The 21,583-nt window shown below is 42.9% G+C and overlaps 2 protein-coding genes and 1 pseudogene across 2 annotated transcripts; all 3 read left to right on the top strand.

Moving 5' to 3' along the window:
- Positions 1-8,081: 8,081 nt before the first annotated feature.
- On the top strand, positions 8,082-8,285 carry LOC118532855 (copper transport protein ATOX1 pseudogene; annotated as a pseudogene).
- A 676-nt stretch (positions 8,286-8,961) lies between these two features.
- Positions 8,962-9,904, top strand: LOC118532854 (olfactory receptor 52H1-like). The gene is given in 4 exon segments (XM_036087690.2): positions 8,962-9,255; positions 9,257-9,725; positions 9,728-9,764; positions 9,766-9,904. Coding segments are annotated over 4 exon segments (924 nt in total). The 5' UTR covers positions 8,962-8,976.
- Positions 9,905-20,572: 10,668 nt separating this feature from the next.
- LOC118532866 (olfactory receptor 52D1-like) lies at positions 20,573-21,457 on the top strand. The gene has a single exon (XM_036087709.2). It carries the CDS (start codon positions 20,573-20,575, stop codon positions 21,455-21,457), a length of 885 nt encoding a protein of 294 aa, XP_035943602.2.
- Positions 21,458-21,583: the final 126 nt, after the last annotated feature.

Genomic DNA, 21,583 nt, shown 5'->3' on the forward strand with positions numbered 1-21,583 from the left:
ACTGGTTCCAAGATGATCACTAGGTAGTGCTGTTTGTTAGCGAAGAGGTTTCAGCTCCTCCCCACACAGGCTGTTTGAGTGTCCACATGGCATGAAGGCTGGCTTCGCCCAGAGTGGGCAATTAAGGAGAGAGAGAGCAAAGAGGAATCCTCAATGCCTTTTATGGGCTAGTCTCAGAAAGCGTGCATCCACCAAATGCTGTTTTTTAGAGATGAATCACTGAGTCCAACTCATACTCAGTTGGAGGAGAATTAAGCTCTATCCCTTGAAGACAGGAGTATCATAAAATTTGTGAACATATTTTGAAACCACCATACTTGTTTATATTTATAATCACCTGAATTCTTTGTCTTTGTGATGTTTCGTCATCTCGCCGTGGGGGCCCCTATATCCACCAGGCTATCAGCATCAAAATGCCCTAGGCTGCACATATACATCACGATACCCATACTGTATCTGGCACCATTGATTCTACTCAGAATAACAACTATTTCCTAAGATATGTTATATGAATAAATGAAAAATTTATGTAAAACATGGCAGACACTTCCCCAAAGACAAAAGTAAATCAAGGGCAGCAATTAGATGCCACAGTTCTTTATTTTCCTCCCTACTAATCATGCTTGTCATAGGACATAAATTTTCCTGAAAAAGGAACTGGGATGGGGTAGGTGTTTGAACTGAGAGAAGACTATGGAAATGTTACAGTAAAAAAGAGGTTTTAGGGACCCAGTCAGTTGAGGGTCCATCTCTTGATTCCGGCTCAGGTCATGATCTCAGGGTCCTGGGATCAAGCCTTGCATCAGGCTCCAGTCTCAGTGGGAAGTATGCTTGAGGATTCTCTCCCTCTCTCTTTGCCCCTCCCCCTGCTCATGCTCTCTCTCTCAAATAAATAAATAAATCTTTAAAAAAAGAGAGGTTTTCATGTAATGTACACTTCTGTAAAAATATTCTGTTTTAATCTGAGTTCGTGATATCACTGTAACTGATAAACTGTTTAAGATTCCACAATGAGAACTATTTCTTTTCTTTTCTATATTATGCTATAACTTCAGGAAGACAATGACCATAAACAGTGTGTGAAGAGGTGGGTAATTAGACTTGTGAATATACAGGTATACATTTCAGGCTTTTTCCAGATGCAATGTAAAATTATTTTCTAATTGGTATTATTATTGGTAACTTTATAAAATATTATAAAATAAATGTCATACAAATACATGCTAATAACATTGATTTTACTACTAGTAATTGAGAACATAGTTGAATGCCTACTTTGTGAACAACCATAGAAATCTAATGGCAAACATCAGGAATAAGGTCCTTATCATCCAGAAACTTGCCTTCTAGAAGCAGAAACAGAAAGCTAAACAGATAATTGCAATATAATGTGATTAATGCTAAGGCAGGGGTAAAGTAAGGGGGTATAAGGGGTAACTTTCCAAATAGGTGATTCTAGGTTTTAAGCTTAGTCAGACAGAAAAGGATAGGGAGGATATTCTAGAAAGAAGGAATACCATATGCACAGGGATGATACTTGCAAAATTATAATGTATATTTGGAACTCCAAATAGATTAGTCTGGAATTTAGGGTGTTTGGAGGACAAGTGACAGGAGGTGATACTGCAGAGGAAGTCAAGGGCCTGAAATTGCTAGATATTGTATGTGTATATTTATTTATACAAAAGGCTTTATAAACTCTGCAAAAATGATGATCATATTTCTATTTTAGGAAGATGATTATGGCTTGAGAGAAGAGGATGGATTGGTGGGAAGGAACTGAAATCTTCAGAAAAATGAGGGTCCAATAGCAGAGGTGACAAGGGACTAAAGAGTGGAGACAAAGGAGGAATGTGTTCTAAAAATATCTTCAAGTCTCAATTGCTGGGGCTGGCAAGCATGTGTGTAAGGAGTTTTACATGACAGTTCAAGTGTTTGATCAATAGGACTGATTCGTGATAGCAAAAGCATTCCCTTTCTAGGCTTGAATCAGAGAGAAGAACCTGTACCCCTCCTTTCATAGGTCTATTTGCATTTTCATACTAAAATCACCATTATGTAAAGTTACACAAATGATTATTTATGACATAAATGCAATAACCCACAGAGACATGCAATTCCTCTCTCTCTCTCTCTCTCTCTCTCTCACACACACACACACACACACACACAGATTTCACTGCTGATGGCTTTAGCAACGGTGGAGAGTGTACTTGCCATTTTGTAAGCCCCAGGGGACTGTGCCCACTCAGGATACTGCCTGTTCTAGAAGACAGGAGTCTGCAAGGACTCAGTCCACCCCAGCCTTGGGACCTCAGAGCCTCAGGAGCTAGACCCCTGGGAAGTGCTTCCTGTGCAGTCCACAGCCACTAATTGGGTTTGTGGTTGTGGTCTCTCAGGGGCCCACAAGTTTTGAGTGCCCTCTCTAAAGTCCAGGAAGAGAAATAAAAGGACTGGTTGCTTGAGGGCGCCATTTCTGTGTATCTTCGGTCCTCACCAAGGGCCTAGGTTTGGTGAGTGCTGGGGAAACCAAGGGCAGAGCTCAGGATCCTGGGGCAGCTAACTGAAGGACAGACAGAGGACCCAAGAGGAGGGCAAGGACATGCTAAGAAAAGACAGGGGTGGGCTCAATCCAGTATTCCCCATGAAATAGAGTCTGCAGGCCCAGGGGCCAGATTTTAAACAGTCTCAGGGGTTGGCATGAGAATGGACAAATGGGGCAAATGGGAATGAACAGGACTGGAACTTTTCTTTTCTTTTTTTTTTTTTTTAAAGATTTTATTTATTTATTTGAGAGAGAGAGAATGAGAGAGAGCACATGAGAGGGGGGAGGGTCAGAGGGAGAAGCAGACCCCCTGCCGAGCAGGGAGCCCGATGCGGGACTCGATCCAGGGCCTCCAGGATCATGACCTGAGCTGAAGGCAGTCGCTTAACCAACTGAGCCACCCAGGCGCCCAGACTGGAACTTTTCTTCAGGACACAATTCAACAGCCCAGACCACATGGTCTGAGAGCCTGGATCTGGAAGAGCAGACTCAAACTCTGTGTTTTCTGTGTGATTTGAAATTTTCTGTTACTGTGTGGGTTCCTGGCATTTGTGTATACTTACAAGTGTTTGTAATAATAATGACATTACATAATAGTCACTACCTACTGAGAGCTTAACACTGAGCTGAGGACTTTTCTCATGTAATGCCCACAAAAATTCTGTGAGGAAACAGGCATTTTGGAGAGATCATATAACATGTTTGGTATAATGAGAAAACAGGCACTGATCAAATGCAAACCTGAATCTTGACTCTAAAATGCAGGTTCTTAAGAAATAACAATAATGTGACTTTGTGTAAACTTTGCCTAAGATTTCCGTGTGTGTGTGTGTGTGTGTGTGTGTGTTTTATTTCACTCACTCATTTATTATTTTAGTCACTTATTAATTAAGCTGTACTTTAAGGGAATATAGAATAAGTAGAAGGGAAAATGGAGGTGGAGTAGGGAGAGATGTGGCAGAAAAAGGACACAGGTCCCATATCAAACAGAGACTTGTGTGCAATGATTTAAACATTATTTATCTATTCAACAAACCTTAAGTGTTTATAGAAATTAAACTAGAATCAAAATATAAAACTATGACTATGAAAATGTCTTTATACTCAAGACGGGTAGAAGATAGGCAAATATAGACAATAAAATTACATGTGTTTCCATAGGACATAAGTACATGGTTCTGTGGATATGAATAAGAGGACCCGGTCTTGGAGTTAAGAAAACGTTTTCTGGAAGAATTTTCACCTCAACCGAAACAAAGGGGGTGGGCAAAAGTAAACAGCCTTATTTCTCTGGATAAAACTTCTTGAGCAATGTTAATACAAATGTTTTGATAACCATGATCTTCTTTTTATCTTAAGTGGAAATGCCTTTAGCACTTTCCTGGTTTGGCATATTATTGGCTGCCACTTTGCATGGGTTTATTTTCCTTTATTTATTTGGTAACAGATATCTAAAGATTTCAAATGTATTTTCAGAGAAAATGAGAATATTCTTCTTGTCTTGACTCAATAACAACATTCAGTTCCGGAGATAGTCACTGAGCACTTTTTAAGTGCCACTATTGGGCAGATATTGAAAGCATTTTTGAAACAACAATAACAACAACAACAAAAGCAGGAAGAACAAAACTAACATGATCTTTGCCTTTATAGAGATTGCTGTCTAGCAGAGAAAATAAGCAGTAAACAGGTGGTGGCAAATACAATGAATTTCAGAAAAGAGGAAATACGATTTGGAAATAGAATTTTCTAACATAGATCAGAAAGACTGTTCCCGGGGGAGTAATATTTCAGTTGAATGAAAGGGGGCTTAGTTGAGACCTGAATGATAAGTAGAACCTAGCATTGCTTGGAGATGGGAAGAGGGATGGGGACACTTGTTCTAAAGTCAAGGAGGAAATAGGTGCACAGTCTCAGAGTCAGGAGACTTTGGCACTGAGGAGCATGTGGTAGCTTACCTGTTTTTAGAACGGCACACTTTATCCATTTAGACTTTATTTATCTACAATGACGGTTGTTCAGAGAAGGGCAGCATCGAGGCATGGCCCTCACGGCCTCGGGTACCGCTTTGAATACCTTGCAGTATGATAGCTCACCTGCAGGGAGTCACAGTGGTCTCATTTCTCTTCATCACATGGCTTTCCAATATCCCTGGCCTCATTTCTGCTCATCTGCAGAGAAGAAGTGTGAGTCTCAGCAGATGCTTAAGTCAAAATTTGAAGAAATAACTAAATACTATAGTTGGAACCCTGGAAATAAAGTAGAGGAATTTACCATATTTCTTATATGGAAATTGCTTTTAACACACACATTTTTAGAAAAAGCAGGACTTCTTTTTCTGGCAAACATTCCTGGAGTGTAACAGGAAGACTGAAGAGGTAACAAGACCAGAGTGTGGATACCTTGTTAGCTATGCTGAAGATTTTTAATTTTGATTCCAAAAGGATTAGATCAATATAATCAATTGCACATGGGAATTTAAAGAGAGAAAAGTGTAAATGCAATTCAGGTTTTTGCTTTGGCTCATTTAGTGGATGGTATTAGTTTTCTAGAGGGGAGGGGGTGGGTGGATGCGTTAACCTGGTGATGGGTATTAAAGAGGGCATGTATTGAATGGAGCACTGGGTGTTATACACAAACAATGAATCATGGAACACTACATCAAAAATTAATGATGTAATGTATGGTGATTAACATAACATAATAAAATTAAATTAAAAAAAGATACATGGACTAAGAAGAACAGGCAAAGGATGAGATGAGATGCCAGAAAGGTTGAAGAAAAACTAAAAGTGTTGTGATAAAACATTGACAGGATATTTCAAGATGGAGGGGATAGTAAATAGTGTCAGATGCTGCCGAGAAGTCCAGCAAGGGTGGGGCATGGACTTCATTGGTAATGTTAGCAAAAGCTGCTTTGGTGTAAAGTTGAGGACAGAAATGAGATTAGCCTGGGTTAAAGGGTAAGCAGGACATGAGAAGCATGTACGTGGTGTAGACAACTACATATCTAATTCAGACTAGAAAATATTTGAACCATTTTAATTGTTTAAATATTGAAGGAGTAAACTTTTTAAAAGGCTAGGTTGAAGACAAAGGCAAGAAAGAGAATAAATGATTATGAAAGATACCTGACAAGATTGGAAGATTTGAGAGAGAGGGATGGGTTTGTTTTTGGATCCAGATACAAAAGGGATTTTTTTCCCTTTTTTTCTAATTACACACACACACACAGAAGTGATAGCTGTCTCACATGATTTCACACACAATGCCTTTGAATTTCTGTGTGAAGTGAAATGAAAGATTATCTGTTGAGAGAGAAAGAGTTGGAGTTGGTGGATGTGCTTGGAGAAAAGCAGGAAAAAAAGTCATCCAGGGAGACTGAGCTGAACAAGATCATGTTGTTGGGTCATTCGGCAGTGTTGTGGGTGAACTTTAAGGTTGATGATCGTGAAATTAAGGGAACATAAACATGTCTAGTTAAGTGCCTTCCTGTCTTAATCTGAAGAACTTATTATCTAGGAGTTGAGTTTTGCATTCATACATGATGGGAGCAAAGGCGAGCAAAATATGTATGAGAGAGTTGTTGACATGATGAATCAGAATTTAACCTAGAAAAGAGGAATGAAAAGACACCAGGATAGTGAATGAAAGTAGCGAAAAAGTCAATGCCCTGAGGGCTCAGGGTTGTTGAAGAACACATTGGTAATCACTGAACCGCATAGCTGAGCAGATACACAGTTAGCATGTGTAAATGTGTGATAATGAGGCCAGTGAATTCTAAGTAACAGTTCTTCAGGATAGAATCCTAGAATTGGGTACCTGACCTTTCAGGAACAAAATGAAGCTATTCAAGATGATATTATACCTTGAGGGAAAAGGTTGGGATAGGCGACTGACAAGGATGTTACACTTGCTGTGAAATGATTATCACAATATGCCTAGTTACACCTATCACCATGCATAGTTGCAATTTTTTTTTGTGATAAGAATTTTGAAGATCTATTCTCTTGGCAAGTTTCAAATATATAATATATTATTATTAACCTGAGTCACCATGCTGTACATTCCATCCCCAGGACTCCTTTATTTTATAACTGGAATTTTGTGCATTTGACCACCTTTACCCATTTCACTAACACCCACCTCCACCTCTGTTGATCACCAACCTGTTCTCGGTGTCTGAGTTTCATGATTTCATGTTGTTGCATTTGTGGTTATAGATTAGACACACACAGCATTTGTCTGTAGGTTCATAAGGGATTTGTCTGTGTTTTCTTCATGTGACTTAATTTTATATCTTCTGCTATATAGATATCATGTATGTGTCACGTGCCATATACCCTATGGAGAATTTTTTTTATTACATGACAGTTTATGTAAAGACTTACTTCTCATGCAGCCTTTGGCAGGTTACTTAACTTCTCTGTGCCTCCATTTCTGCATCTTTGAAATGTAGGCAACATTATTACCTGTCTCACAGGGTTTTTAAGAGGATTATAGAAGTGATTTCATGTAAAGAGTTTTAGACTTGTGTAGTGTACCGAAGGTTTCCAAAAATATTCGTTTTGTTAGAGAGGTTGCTTGTTTCCTTTTATCTTGACCTGAGATTTAGAATGTATCAATTCCATATTTTTTCCACTAGAGGTCCCTCAATTACTCTCTTCGAATACATGTCTTTGACAGTTTTTCTTTTCTTTTCTTTTCTTCTTTTTTTCCCCCCCTTTTTTTAAGCCACATGTTTATGGTTTGGGGAAGAGGTACCACAGAAGTTTAAAACACACAATTTGGAGTCAGAAGTACCTGGATTTGGGTCTTACTCAACTTACCTTCTATGTTAGTCTCTATAATAGGGGTATAATAATGCTGCTTGTATCATAGTGCTATTGTGGGTAGTTTATTTTCATTCAAAATATTGTAAAGATTCTTTTTTCTTATTCTAGGAAACAATGATGATAAATGGGCTAAAGTTACAATAAATGTCAATCACAACATGCTTACATATAAGTTAACCCTCCTAAAATATTATTTTAAAATGTAATAATATCAGTACATATTTTTTTTAAAAGGACACTTGAACCAATTTCTTCATTCAGTACTAAGAGGGAGCTGGAGGCTGAGTTGCATATCCACTTCTATACTGTGCTCCATGGTGGGGCACCAAACATCAGTCTCAGAGAACATTCTGGTCTGCAAATCCCAGCTGCTATAGTGTAAGGGGTATCAGGAGAGTAACTGCAATCAGCATAGGGTTAGTGTGCTGGACACACTGCAGTTTGAGTGTTAGGTTTTCCATATTGACTTCCCTACATCCCAGGCCCCTTCTCAGTGCTTGGCATCTAACAGTGTGTCTCCTGAGCAATCCCCTGGTGTGGCACTGAAGCATAATGGAGGATTAGCTGTGGACTGGAATGATCTTGGCTCTGCCCGTTATCCAAGATGAGATCTTGGGTAAGATTATGTCTCAGAGTTTCAGATTCTGTAAAAAAAAAATATAGGGGGATAAAAATACATATCTCAGGCCATATCCACAGCCATGCTGAAGCATGAGTTCTCTGTGGACATGACCTGGGAAGGCTGCTCTAAAGGTGTGAGTAGAGTGCTCAACAAGCTGGGGAGAGTTGAGTTTGACCTTGACCTGCCCATCAACTCCATCAACTCTGAGCACAGTACAAACACTCTGCTGGAGACCCTGGGGAAAACAGAAAAGGCTCATTCCTACCTGGGCCCCAAGAAATGAAGGCCTGGACTCCTGGTCCCAAAATGGACCAAAGAGGGCAGGACGCTGATCCTCTCCTGCCTTCCAGATAGATGTGAGCCTGGCAGTCCCACTCAGTGATGGGAGTTCCTGCAGACACCCTCACTTGTTCTGCTCCTTCATAGCTTCCCTGTAATAAAGTAGAGCTGTTTTTGTTGGAAAGAAAATACATATCTCAGAAGACTGTTCTAAATGAGCTAATACTTTGTAAAGCTTGGACTACAATAGGAGTCATAATTGTTATCTCCTTATTTTTCCAATTGTGCCCCACTTTCTTAGTTTCTTTCTTTCTCTGCATGTGGTTAAATTGTTTTTCTCTATACTCAAGTCTATATAGAAACTAATTACTTTGACCCAGGGAACACTCAATCATTACATGGAAATAAAATAGTATGCAGATTGAAGATTCCAGAGGAACTGAGTGATGAGTACCAGGAGTGTCATGTCTGGGGTATCTTTCTTTCTTTCTTCTTCTTTTTTTTTAATGGGGAATCACTCCTCAAGACATGAATATTGCCTTTACTAGGACTGGGAGGTTTTTCTTGGTAGATAGGAAAGAGGAGAACTAACCTGAAGGAGAGGGTGGAGGAAGAATTACCACACAATTTACTCAGGTTCATTATACACAATTTGTTTTTCAGATACAGAATCCATTCCTCAGACCACACTGACCATGTACAACCTGAGTAGCTACAACACAAGTGACTTTACCTTTTTGGGCATCCCTGGCCTTGAACAGTACCATGTCTGGATCAGCATCCCCTTCTGCATTATCTATCTCGTGGCCATTGTGGGCAACAGTATCCTTCTCTACCTCATTGCTGTGGAGAGGAGTCTTCATGCACCCATGTTCTTTTTCCTTTCCATGCTAGCCATGACAGATCAGATATTGTCTACCACATGTGTCCCCAAAACCCTTGCCATCTTCTGGTTTGGTCCCCAGAAAATCAGTTTTCCCTGGTTGCCTCACCCAGTTATTCTTTCTGCACTACAGCTTTGTCCTGGACTCAGCTATACTCCTGGCCATGGCATTTGACCGCCACGTGGCTATCTGCTCCCCGCTGAGATACAACACTATTCTGACCCCCAAGACCATCATCAAGATTGCAGTGGGCATCTCCTTTCGAAGCTTCAGCATCATCCTGCCAGTTGTATTCCTGCTCATACGTCTCCCTTTCTGCAGGACACACATCATCCCTCACACATACTGTGAGCATATAGGTGTTGCCCGGCTCGCCTGTGCTGACACCTCCATCAACATCTGGTATGGCTTTTGTGTTCCCATCACGACGGTCATCTCAGATGTGATTCTCATTGCTGTCTCCTACACCCTTAGCCTCTGTGCGGTCTTCCACCTCCCCTCCTGGGATGCCCGCCAGAAGGCCCTTGGCACCTGTGGTTCCCATGTCTGTGTCATTTTCATGCCTTTTTCTCCATCCTTGTGCATCGCTTTGGACACAATGTCTCGCACTTTCCACATCATGTTTGCCAACTTCTACATTGTTATCCCACCTGCACTCAACCCCATTGTCTATGGAGTGAAGAGCAAGCAGATCAGAGATAAGGTCATACTTTTATTTTCTACCAAGTGTTCAGAATAATGTTCCAATGTGCTTTGGAAAGTTAACATCATTTTATAGGTGATATTAATGTAGCAAGAAAGAGAAAAAAGCTAATTCTATTTTATTTATTTATTTATTTATTTATTTATTTTGAGAGAGAGAGAGCACAAGTGTGTGCGGGGGGAGACAGAGGGAGGGAGAGAGAGAGAATCTTAAGCAGGCTCCATGCTTAGTGCAGAGCCAGACTCAGGGCTCAATCTCACAACTCTGAGATCATGGCCTGAGTCAAAATCAAGAATCACGCACTTAGGGGCGCCTGGGTGGCTCAGTTGTTCAGCATCTGCCTTCGGCTCAGGTCGTGATCCCAGAGTCCTGGGATCAAGCCCCGCATCAGGCTCCCTGCTCGGCGGGAAGCCTGCTTCTCCCTCTCCCACTCCCCCTGCTTGTGTTCCTGCTCTCGCTATCTCTCTCTCTCTGTCAAATAAATAAATAAAATCTTAAAAAAAAAAAAAATCATGCACCTAACCAACTAAGCCACCCAGGCACCCCTAATAAAAAGCTAATTCTATTTAAAGTGAGAATTGTTTGCAGGTGCTTTTGCATACCAGGAAAATGGCATGATCTATATGCAGGAGATGGTTCTATATATAAAAAATTCCTGATGACCTGATTATGTGTGGAACATGAAATTGTATAGGATATAATGAAGAAGAAGAGGTGAAAACAGAGAGTTGACTTACTTTAAATAGACAAAGGAATACAAATTTGCAAATTGACATTTGCAGCCAATGAGAGAAAAATGTGTTAAGGCAGAAACACTGAAGAAGGGAGACTAAAAGTGAAAATATCAATGAATAATTCATTATTAGGGGGATTTTTAGATGGATTGAGAAAATTTATGGTAATATTCATAATACTTATTATTATTCATGATATGTGTCAGCAGTTTCCATTCAATGCCCCCCAACACATGAAATCCTTCAGTAGAAGTACTATGAGCAGCGTGGTCTACCAGCAGTGTTGCAATGAGGAGGAGAGAAGCATAGGTTTCTCAATGCCAGCATTCTTAACCCTGGTGCTGGTGAAGGAGCATAGCTTCTAGACTCCAACACACATTGAGGAAGGGAGCTGCAGAGATGGTGTTGGAGATTTTGAGCCAGTTCACTGGGATAGTAAAGTAGACATTTACGTCCACTGGATGGGAGTCCATGGGGCCCTTAGCTACAGGGAGTATTTCCTGCACTGGGAGAGAGAACCAAATACCAGACACAGCAGTGTAGTGCAGGGGGGATAAGCAGAGGAACTCTAAAGAAAGTAATGCATGCATGGTAAGATGCATCTAATTGCACAAAGATTTCACTGGAGACAACACTATATATTGTATTTGAAGAAAGATCTAGAGTTCTAGAAATCTAGATCTAGAAATCTTTCATTTGTTGACAATTATCCATTGATTTGGAATTGTTGGTTGAGTATCCACTGTATTGCAATAAGGTTCAAAGTATTCAGAATATTAAGGTTAATAATACAAAGAGACTCTGTCCTGCTTCTATGGAGCTCATATTCTGAGGAGAGAGATTCACAAGAAACAAGAAAACAAATTCTTTACTTTCAAAGGGTAATGTAACTGATAGAAAAATGAAGTGAATACAGTGATGCACTACAAGTGGGTGATGAGGACAGTGGCAGAGAGGACAGCACAGGCAAAGGTCCTGGGGCTGGAAACAGTGTGACATGACTGTGGAAAGAGCAGAGGTCAGTGTGTCTGGAGCACAGTGGTGGGGATAGCAGAGGAGGGAGGAGGAGCATGGCCAGGTCTTGTGGGACTGGAATCAACCAAACTTCATTCTAGGAGGAGGAGACTGAAGCCTGCAGAGTGATTTTTCCAAGGCACACAGCAAGGCAGTTATAAATGTGGAGCTAGAATACAATCTGCCAACCCCCAATTCAGAGATTTTCCTACTCAACATAACTTCACTCTTGTGAAAACAACTCCAGAGGGAAGGAAAAATATGTAGGAATATCAGAGCCTGTTTTTCTTTTGGTGAAGTCCAATTGTCTTAAATTAAGTCCATCCTACTAAATGAGTGTTCTGTTCTATGTACCATCTTGCTAAATGTGCCTTACAAATATCAGAAGAGATGTACTCTTATTTTCTACTGATTATTTCTATCCTGCTGAGAACATGGATTAGCCAAGAGCTGATTTTTAAAAAAATTTACTGAAGGAATCTAAGTAAATGGATTCTGAGCTAATTTATAAGTACACACTCATTTCATCCGGGTAGGCACTCAAACCCATGGTTATTCATCAACATGCAGGGATGGCTCCCATGAAAGCTTAATGACCTAGAACAAGCAACACAGGCAGGGATTGTCTCCTGCACTGTGTCCCTTACCTTCTCCCACCCTCTATCTCTGGCCCAGTTATCTGTTAATATATTTTTACCATTCCTCTCCAAGGATGTTAAATTTATTTCTGTGACTTATGGCCTCTTTGCTGGTAACTCTATATCCTTGAGTTCATATGCAATTTTCCTGATAAATCCTACTGTCTGCATTCCTACCTAATAAGGCCAGTATTAGGAGTAAACAAATAATGTAATTCATGTGCTTTGCAGATTGTAAAATACTAATCTAATGTTAGCTGTTAGGTTAATATTCTACTACTTACCACTTCCATTCTCATCTGAGAGGGGAATCTCATTAGCATGCTTAACTCTGAGCTGATCATTGTCATTTAAAATCCCTCCTCCACTGGAGGGTATTATGCTAAGTGAAATAAGTCAGTGAGAGAAAGACAAATATCATATGATTTCACTCATATGTGGAATTTAAGAAACAAAAGAGATGGACATAGAGTAAGGGAAGGAAAAATAAAATAAGATGAAAATAGAGAGGGATCAAACCATAAGAGAGGAGGAACTTTAGGAAACAGGGTTGCTGGAGGGGTGGGATGGGTTAACTGAGTGATGGACATTAAGGAGGGCACTTGATGTAATGAGCACTGGGGGTTATATGCAAATGATGAATCACTAGATTCTACCCCTAAACTAATAATACAGTATATGTTAACTAAACTGATTTTAAATAATTAAAAGGAAAATACAATAAAATAAAATCGTCCTCCACTTCAGTGTTTATGGAAGTTGAAAACAGTTTAAGCCTGGTGTTTCTCTTCCCTCAAGGTCAAATCTACTGCCCCCAGCTGCCAATGGCTCTTTGTGATGAGACTGGCTGCAAACATTCTGTTCCAGTGTCAGACCATGGATTACATTCCATGTTCTGGTTGGATTTAAAAGAGAATAGTTATATAAATATCAGCACTAACTTTGTCACATATAAATTGTCTTATCCTATATATTTTTATTTTTGCAAATTCCTCATCCTTTATATTAGTTATGAGATATTAAAACAATTCCATTAGGGGAATTGAAGGGTTTTACGTTTCCATCCTCAGAGTTTAGAGCTGTATCCTACAAATGGTAGGGATCCATGAATGTGTCTGTAAACCCTCTCTTCCAGAATTTCCACATTGTTTAGGTGTTTGTGTTTCCATTTGCTCTCTTAGATTTTAGTGCTACTCACTCCATCATCCTGTTTACCCCCACGTTAGCCAGACATTTGCATTGTATTCCTAGACCTGATTGTGCACATTTGTTTTAGCCAATTGCAAGTAGATGTAGTTATTGTGTTCAGCAGAATAATGTAGGCTTTATAAAAATGAGTAATGGAATGGATTTACAGTGTCTCTCTTAGAAAAAAGAAGGCAGTTGGAGATTTTATGCCTTGCACCTGTCATTTTGAACCTATGTTTTAAAATAAATGTATTTATAGGTCATAATTTCAGTTCAGTAACATTCACAAAGTACAGGTTATAGGAAACAAAACACACAGAAATTGGCAGTATTGATATGTAGCAAATACTACCCATGTTGCTTACAATCAGAAAGCTTATAGGTTGGCAAAAGGAATATATCACCTATATAGGTACTTTGGTCGGCTAATCTTATGCATTGTAATGAGTAGCATAGGATGTTAGGGAAGCACAAAGGAAGCATACCCAACCATTCCTCAGAGGCAAGGAAAGCTTTCTGGCAAAGTTTGTTTCTGTGATGGTCTAGAAGAACACAAAACCATTGAGCCTCAAGAATAAGGGGAACAAGACCTGCCAGCCAGAGGGGATTGCCTGAGCCTAACCAAGAAATCATGTGTTTAAAAAATCTGTTAAGTTTGATCTGTAGGTTGATGGAGGAATCATCCGTAGTAATGATGGCATTGCCCAGGGAAGTTGTAGGGGCCGGGCAGTGAGAAATAGGGGGACTCATAGATTGTCTTTGGTGGATTTAGGAAGCTGGTTGGAATATCAGTAGATGAGGCTTGTAAACTATCTCATAGCTTGATGCTATTGTTGGCATTTGAAAGTTAATAATTTATCACACATTCTTTACATCTTCTTAGAAAATAATTGAGGATAGGTATAAGAGTCAGACAAATTGATATACAAATATGAGCATTATTTCCAATAGTGTCAAATTCAAGAATGTGATATGAGTGTGTATTCATGTTGCCTTCTTACTATTTTATTTCCAAGTGTAAACTTGGAAAGACACATCCAAGAGTGGGTCAAGAGCCACCAAATGATCACTGTAGTTCATTCTTCTGCTGAAGAAAACCACTGAATCACCAAGGTAGTTATACTTGTATAGGGACATATGTAGAGGGAGGCCTCTAGAAAAGCTCTTCTCAAACTATCATTGAGCAAGGACAAGTTTTTTTTTTTATTATTAATTTCCAAAAACTATATATTAAGGTTTTTGTAAAATAAAATAAATTTCTAGAAAAATAAAATTTTAAATAACCATGGAATACACAATCTCATATCTATGATTGTATTCAAAGGCATAAAATACATTATAATAAGTATTACTGGATTAAGCAGAGGAAACAAATTAAAGACTTGCAGAAATACACATACTGTTTCTTAAAAGTGTGCTGAATGGCGTTTACTGTAGAGAATTTGTATTACATAGTGAAATAAAAATATTTTGCCAGCTTTATTTGTTCTGTGAGTTGGCTTCTGTATCCCTAACTACTCCCTTGTACATGTGATGTGATGTGGTCATTGTAAAATGGGCAGCCTGCCTAGGCATGGACTCCCACAAACAGCAGTGCAGGGTGGATTCCTCACTTAGAACTCTTAGGAATAAATGGTCATGTTTGCAGAGTGGACTTGCTGTTTCTGTCTCTGGGTCATATCTCAACAACTGCTCTCACACACTTCAGTTCCAATGTATCCACACATATTCCACAAGCGAAAGGCTGGACATGAGAAGAGGTTATTGGACTATTCTAGAATATTAAAACACAGGATAACAATATTATAAGGATTTTTTTGTTGTTTCTTGGGAACCTGTTAAGTTTGTTCGTGACAGTATAAACACAAAACAATTAATTAAAACGAGGTCTAAAAACAAATATAAACCACGGAGGACATATTGTGAAATATGTTGTTATCATGTCCTCTTATATTCCTCTACATGGAACGGAAGGCATTTTCGAGAGAGGGGAGAGTTGTGAAACTAAACGTCTACTACGAAGGTCCACCAGCTACCCCACATGGGTCCAGCAGGCATCTCAGAGAGCCAGAGTTTGTCCTCAAGCTGACTCTGCAAGCCACACAACCTTGAGTAATGCTGTGTTAGCTCTCCCAAGCTCAGGCACCCTGCTGGTGCTCCAGGCTTGCTGCTTTAGTCTTCACACCACCTCTTGGAGAAGGTCCTTGAATCATCATTGTACAAAGGAAAAAAACTGGGTCAGAAGAATAAGACACTTGCTCCAGTCTGTGTAGTAGTGGATCCTATTCAACCCCATGTCTGCCCGATTCAACAGCCCAGGCTCTTCCCACCATGCTGCTTTGTGTATATATCGGGCTAAGGGGCAGGAACAATGCTAAGTAATGAGGACTGTCCATGTCTAGGGGGCGGTTGGGTTTGTTATTTGTGGAGCGTGAAGCACGTCTCCATCTAAGTGTGCTGTGCCCCAACCAGGGGTTCTGCAGAGACCTCCCTGCTCAGTGTCTTCCTTTCCCGGGATCTGAGTACGTCAGGCATGGAAACCTGGGGGGACCAGGAGAGTCAGCAGAGATGACTGCAGACCTATGCTAATCCCTCATTAACAGTGCACAGCTGTGACTCGCAGGTTCTCAATCCCAGCAGGGATGCAGGGTCCATGTCCCTGATGGCCAGAGAAGAGACCCATAAATCCTTCCCACCCACACCTGCTCTCCCCCAGGCTTACCCTGGGAGCACCTTTAGAGTCTCCAGGTCTCCCGGTGCACTGACTACTGAATGGACAAGCTGGAGCAGCAGGGAGTGGAGAAGCCCTGAGTAGATGGAGGCTGGACGCCCCTTCCTAATCTTTAATCCCACCTCGCCAGCAGAGAGATGAGAGCTCCTGAACCATAGGCAGCAGGAATTCCTCAGCCAAGATCAGTCACACCCTAGACAGTGTGTGGGGACTCCTGAAAAGCTCTCCTCCCTGTGCCCTACCTGGATTTATCCCATAGTGAACCAAGCACTGAAGGTCCTGTTAGAAGTGCCAATCCCCATGGGATGGTCTAGGTAGCCTCTTTGTCCTGGTGGAAATGTGTTGTTCACACCCTTTTTCAGAGAACAACTTTGGGGAGCCAAGGAGAGCATAGGTGGAGGCCAGCGTGCCAGGTAAGTTTGAGAAGTAGGGTGAGGTGTCACCACTCGTTTGTCACTGTTGCTGGTCAGAAAAATGTGGAAGGTGAAGGTTGGGTCCAGGACCAGGGATTAAAGACAACATCCCACATTCTCTATTTTATTTGGAAGCAATCTTGTTTTCAACCCCCTTTTCTTGGCTCCATTGTCGAGGGAAGTTCCTTCTTTGGTCTAATCAGTTCTAATCTGATAGTTTCAGCCTGAATTTTAGCCACTGGTTTTTTTTCCATGTTCGGGACCACTGTGCTTTCAATATTCTTTTGTTCAGATCCCATCTCATCTTTTTTGTTTTTTAATATGAATTGAAGTTTGGTTGATCAGGTTAGGAAATTGAGAAATAGGTGGAAAGGAACTCATTAGGAATGGGCTCAAGGAACTAGGTGGAAAGGAACTCATTAGGAATGGGCTCAAGGAATAATACAAGCATTGAAAGTCATAATTGCAATTTTATATAATATGCATTGGATATTCGCTGTTTCAAGCAACATTGCTTTATTCATTTTTTATTGTTTTTTGTCGGTGGAAAAAAGCATTTCATAATTCAATTCATATACTTTAGCCAAAACTGTTTTTGATGTGGCCTCCTCTCCATGGAGAGTCCGTTCTATTGGTCTTCAGGTCATTCTCTGGGTTGATTCCACTGATGTGATTGTTATCGAGGCATCTCCATGGCATGAGGTGAGCTGAGGATCCTTCTACTCTGCCATCTTCCCAAAAGTCCCAGAGGTGTTTGTGTATTTTACTTATCCTTACAAGATTGCTATAAAGTAGGTACATTTATTCTTACCTCCGTTTAGGTAAAGGAAATAAAGGCATAGAGGAGTTGAGTATCTTGTGCAAAGTCCCACAGCTGGTATGTGACAGAATGAGGATCTGAACCTAGATAATGTGGCCTCGGAGTCCACTCTAGATCCTAACCATTGTGTTGAAGTGGGAGTACATGGGAACAAGAAAAATGGACTGGCGTCCCTCTGACTCCCACCTCCTCCGCAGTCTGCATGGGGATCACGAATTCCGATTAAACCAAGGGTCAAAGTGCTTAATCGATTCCCACCAAATCATATTACAGAGCTGGGACTGAACACTTGTTGCTGGAGCTCAGTTCTCGACTCTTCCACTCTGCCTTCTTTCTGTGGTCCTGCTTCCAGCTGCATTTAATGTTCCTTGTTCTGCTCTTCCCTGGAGGGAATATTTGTCCCTCAAGCCCCTTAGGTAAGACACAGTCTGTGAGCCACTCTGACGAGAAGGAGGCTCTCTGAGAAGGATCAAGAGGGCAGGAAGAGGGAGGACACGGGCTCTGGCTTGGAACCCAGGGGGACGAGGCAGCAGATGGAGGGAGGTGTGTCTCAGCCTGTGGCTGGTTCATGCAGGTCTGTGCGCCCCCTGGGCCCCAGGGACTCATGCCAGGAAGAAGGTGTGCATGTGTAAATGGAGTCAGAAGGAGGACCCCCTCAGAGTGGGAGTGGAAGCCCAGGTCAGATGAGCTGCCGAATCTGTGTGAGTGGCGGAGTAGCTTCTCCTGCCCAGAAGAAAATTGCCGTTGAGTGAGAAACAAGGCAAGTCTTCCAGGAGAGGAAACGGTCTTGGACTGGGATGCAGGAGATGTTGTTCTTCGTCCCAGCTGTGTGTGACCCTAGCCTTTCTGTGCATTGGTTTCCTGATCACAGAAAGGGGCACAGACAATGGGATGGCTTTGCATGCATGGGCAGGTAGGAGAGCTACAGGGCCCCAGGCCATGGTTCAGAGACAGTCTCCTGCCTGAGAGCTCAGGGGGAGCAGAGATCCTACTGCCACCTCCCTCAGCATGTCCCTTGTGAACCCCTGACTCAGAGAGGACACTGGGCTGTGTGAGGTCTGGAGATGAGACGCCAGGTGGAGAGCAGAGTGGTCAGTGGAAGATGAGAAGCAGCCCCTTGTCTATAGCTAAGCACAGAGCAGAGTCCGAAGTTGGAGGTTTGGAGGAAGGTTCTCAGCCTTGTCTTCCTCCCCTTCCCTTAGCCTATGAGAGGAAGTAGAAGGAGCAAAGGTGTGGACTGTCGACATGGACCGTATGGAGCAGTTTCCCTGGAATTTTGCCATAAGGAAGTATGCTGGTAGGGCCCCCACCCTGAGTTCAGGACTTTCTCATGGGGCCCCTGCCTGGTACAGGTTATGTTTGCCCTGTGGTTTTTGGGAGAGACGTTCCCAGGCCTAACCGAGTCAACATCTTTCTTTCCTGGAAAGGCTGGGTCTGTCTTGTTAATCCTGAAAGGATGTTCTCAGGGTTCAGAGGAGCCCAAGGGCCCCCACAGTGAGAGAGGCAAGACCAGACCTCATGACTTGGCAAAGCCATATTCTTCAGAAGGAAGTTCTGGTTTCTAAACCAATGAGACTAATTTGGGGAAGTCTATCCTGGTTTATTACCTGATTCTTCTCTGCAGGAATCAAAATGTGGGGGTGTGAGTGAAGGCCCAGGAGGCCGCGCTGTGGAGATGCCTGGAGCAGACACAGAGCATAGGATGCTTGATAGACCCCTACCCACCACCCCTCCGCCACCCTGGGCCACCCTATTCTCTGCTCACCTGTCCCAAGTTCCTCACTCCCTGGAACAGCTTAAAATACCAAATGCAATATCTCATGAAGTTCATGGACATAACTGTGGTCTTCAGGCAGAGCACGGAAAGCACATTTTGGCTTACATCCTTTTGGTAGGCTGTTCCTTATCCACCTAAACGCAGGTAAGGAAAGTTTGTTCACCTCCACCATTTTCACCTACACTGCCATAGTGGCACCCGGCCCCAGTCCCTTTCACTCCTGCCCAACCTTGATGGTCTGCTGTGTTCTCTGGGTGATTAGAACTTTTCCGAAAAAGAGCCACAAAGCTGGGTCAGGGGATGAGTGTCTACACTGGTCAAAGAAGGAATTAATTTTCATGACCAAGGTACTTTGAAGTATGATGAATAGAGCTGGAGGGAGGGATGTCAAAGCCATGGGCAGCTGGGACAAAATACTAGACAAATTGGAAGGAATAGGCTGTTTGGGAGAGTAGGTGAGCTAGTAAAGTGGCTTCTGCATAAGGTCTTTGGAAGGGGAGTTTTGTCTGAGCATCAGTCAGGGAGTGAAAGGAAAGAGTCATTCCCTCTCTCCAACCTCTGACTTACAGGGGTGGAGGGAACACAGAGAATGTTGGTGGGATTAGGTTTGGATGACACAAACAACTTCCTCTGGGACAGGCCATCGGAAAAGCATATTCTGATGCTCCCCTGTGCCTGGGCTGATGAGGAGACATTCCACCCTGAGAAGACTATCACAAGAGTGTGGTCTTTAGTCAGATGAGTTTTGGGTTTTGTTTTTGTTTTTGTTTTTTTTTAAGGATTTTATATATTTAGTTGAGAGCCAGAGAGAGCGAGAAAAAACAGGAGTGGGGGGGAGGGGCAGAGGAAGAAGCAGACTCCCCACTGAGCAGGGAGCCTGACACTGGGTTGGATCCCGGGACTCCGGGATCATGACCTGAGCCTAAGGCAGACGCTTAACCGACTGAGCCACCCAAGCGCCCCAAATTAGTCAGATGAGTTTTGATTCAAATCCTAGTTTTATTTACTAGTTGTGTGTCCTGGAGTATGTCTGCTGACCTGTCAGAAACCAAATTCCTTCATGCATCATAAGGGAACATCAGCAAATCCATAGACAGCTAGGGAACCCCTCAGCATAGGGTTCTCAGCAGATGCTATAGCACCCAAAGCCCCGACCCTCATCCCCACCTATGTAAAATCCCTGGAGAGCTGGTGCTCCCTTCTCACAGGCCTCATTCACACTCTGCAGGGACCGAGCCCGGCAGAACCAGGAGATGGGACTGGATCCTGCCCCGCCAGCTCTCAAACCAGACTGTGCTCATCCCTGGGCCTGGGCCCTTTGTCCTGCTGGGGTTGCCAGGCCTGGAGGCCTTGCACGCCTGGCTTTCAGTGCCTGCGTGCCTGCTGTACATGGCGGCTGTGGCAGGGAATGCCCTTCTCCTGGGGCTGGTGGCCGCTGACGAGACACTTCGGGCACCCATGTACCAGCTGCTGGGGCTTCTGGCAGCCGCCGACTTGGTTCTGGCCACATCCACAGTACCCAAAGCTCTGGCTGTGCTCTGGGGCCTGTCGGGTGAGATCTCCTTTGCGGCCTGCCTAGCCCAGCTCTTTGTGACCCACGTGACCTTCATTGCCGAGTCTTCAGTGCTCCTGGCCATGGCCGTGGACCGCTACGTGGCCATTTGTCAGCCTCTGCGCTATGGGGCATTGCTGACGCTGCGTGTGGTGGGCATAGTGGCTGTAGCCGCGGTAACCCGTGGTGCCTGTGTCATGGTATCCCCCGTGGCCCTGCTCCAGAGACTGCCTTACTGTGGGCAGCGGGAGCTCCCCCACACCTACTGTGAGCACATGGGTGTGGCTAGGCTGGCATGTGGCGACACGCACCCCAACGTTTGGTATGGCTTGGCCACCACACTTCTGTCTCCAGCCCTGGACTTAGGGCTCATTGCTGCTTCCTACACCCTCATTCTCTGTGCTGTGTGTCGCCTGCCATCCCACGGTGCCCGCTGCAAAGCCTTGGGTACCTGTGGGGTGCATGCCAGTGTCATCACTCTCTTTTACACATCCGCCCTCTTCTCTTTCCTGGCTCACTGTTTCGGCCACCACACAGTGCCCCGCCATATCCGCATCCTCCTGGCTAACCTCTATGTGGTGGTGCCCCCTGCCCTTAATCCTGTGGTCTATGGAGTATGGACCCAGCAGATTGCTCAGAGGTTCAGGCGCTTGCTTCGGCTCTGCTGGGCAAGGGCAGTGAAGGATGTGGGCCCTGAGACAGCCTCCCACGGCATTGACTGAGCACCTATTCCCTGAGGCATGTGCCCTCCAATGGCTAAATAGTGCTGCCAGACCCCTCTGAGCAGAGCTCTAACCAAGGTATCTTCATCATCTGCCAATAGGTGGTGCTCTGGTCACCTCAGCCCT

Source organism: Halichoerus grypus, chromosome 11 (assembly GCF_964656455.1).
Source record: "Halichoerus grypus chromosome 11, mHalGry1.hap1.1, whole genome shotgun sequence".
Taxonomy (NCBI): Eukaryota; Metazoa; Chordata; class Mammalia; order Carnivora; family Phocidae; genus Halichoerus; species Halichoerus grypus.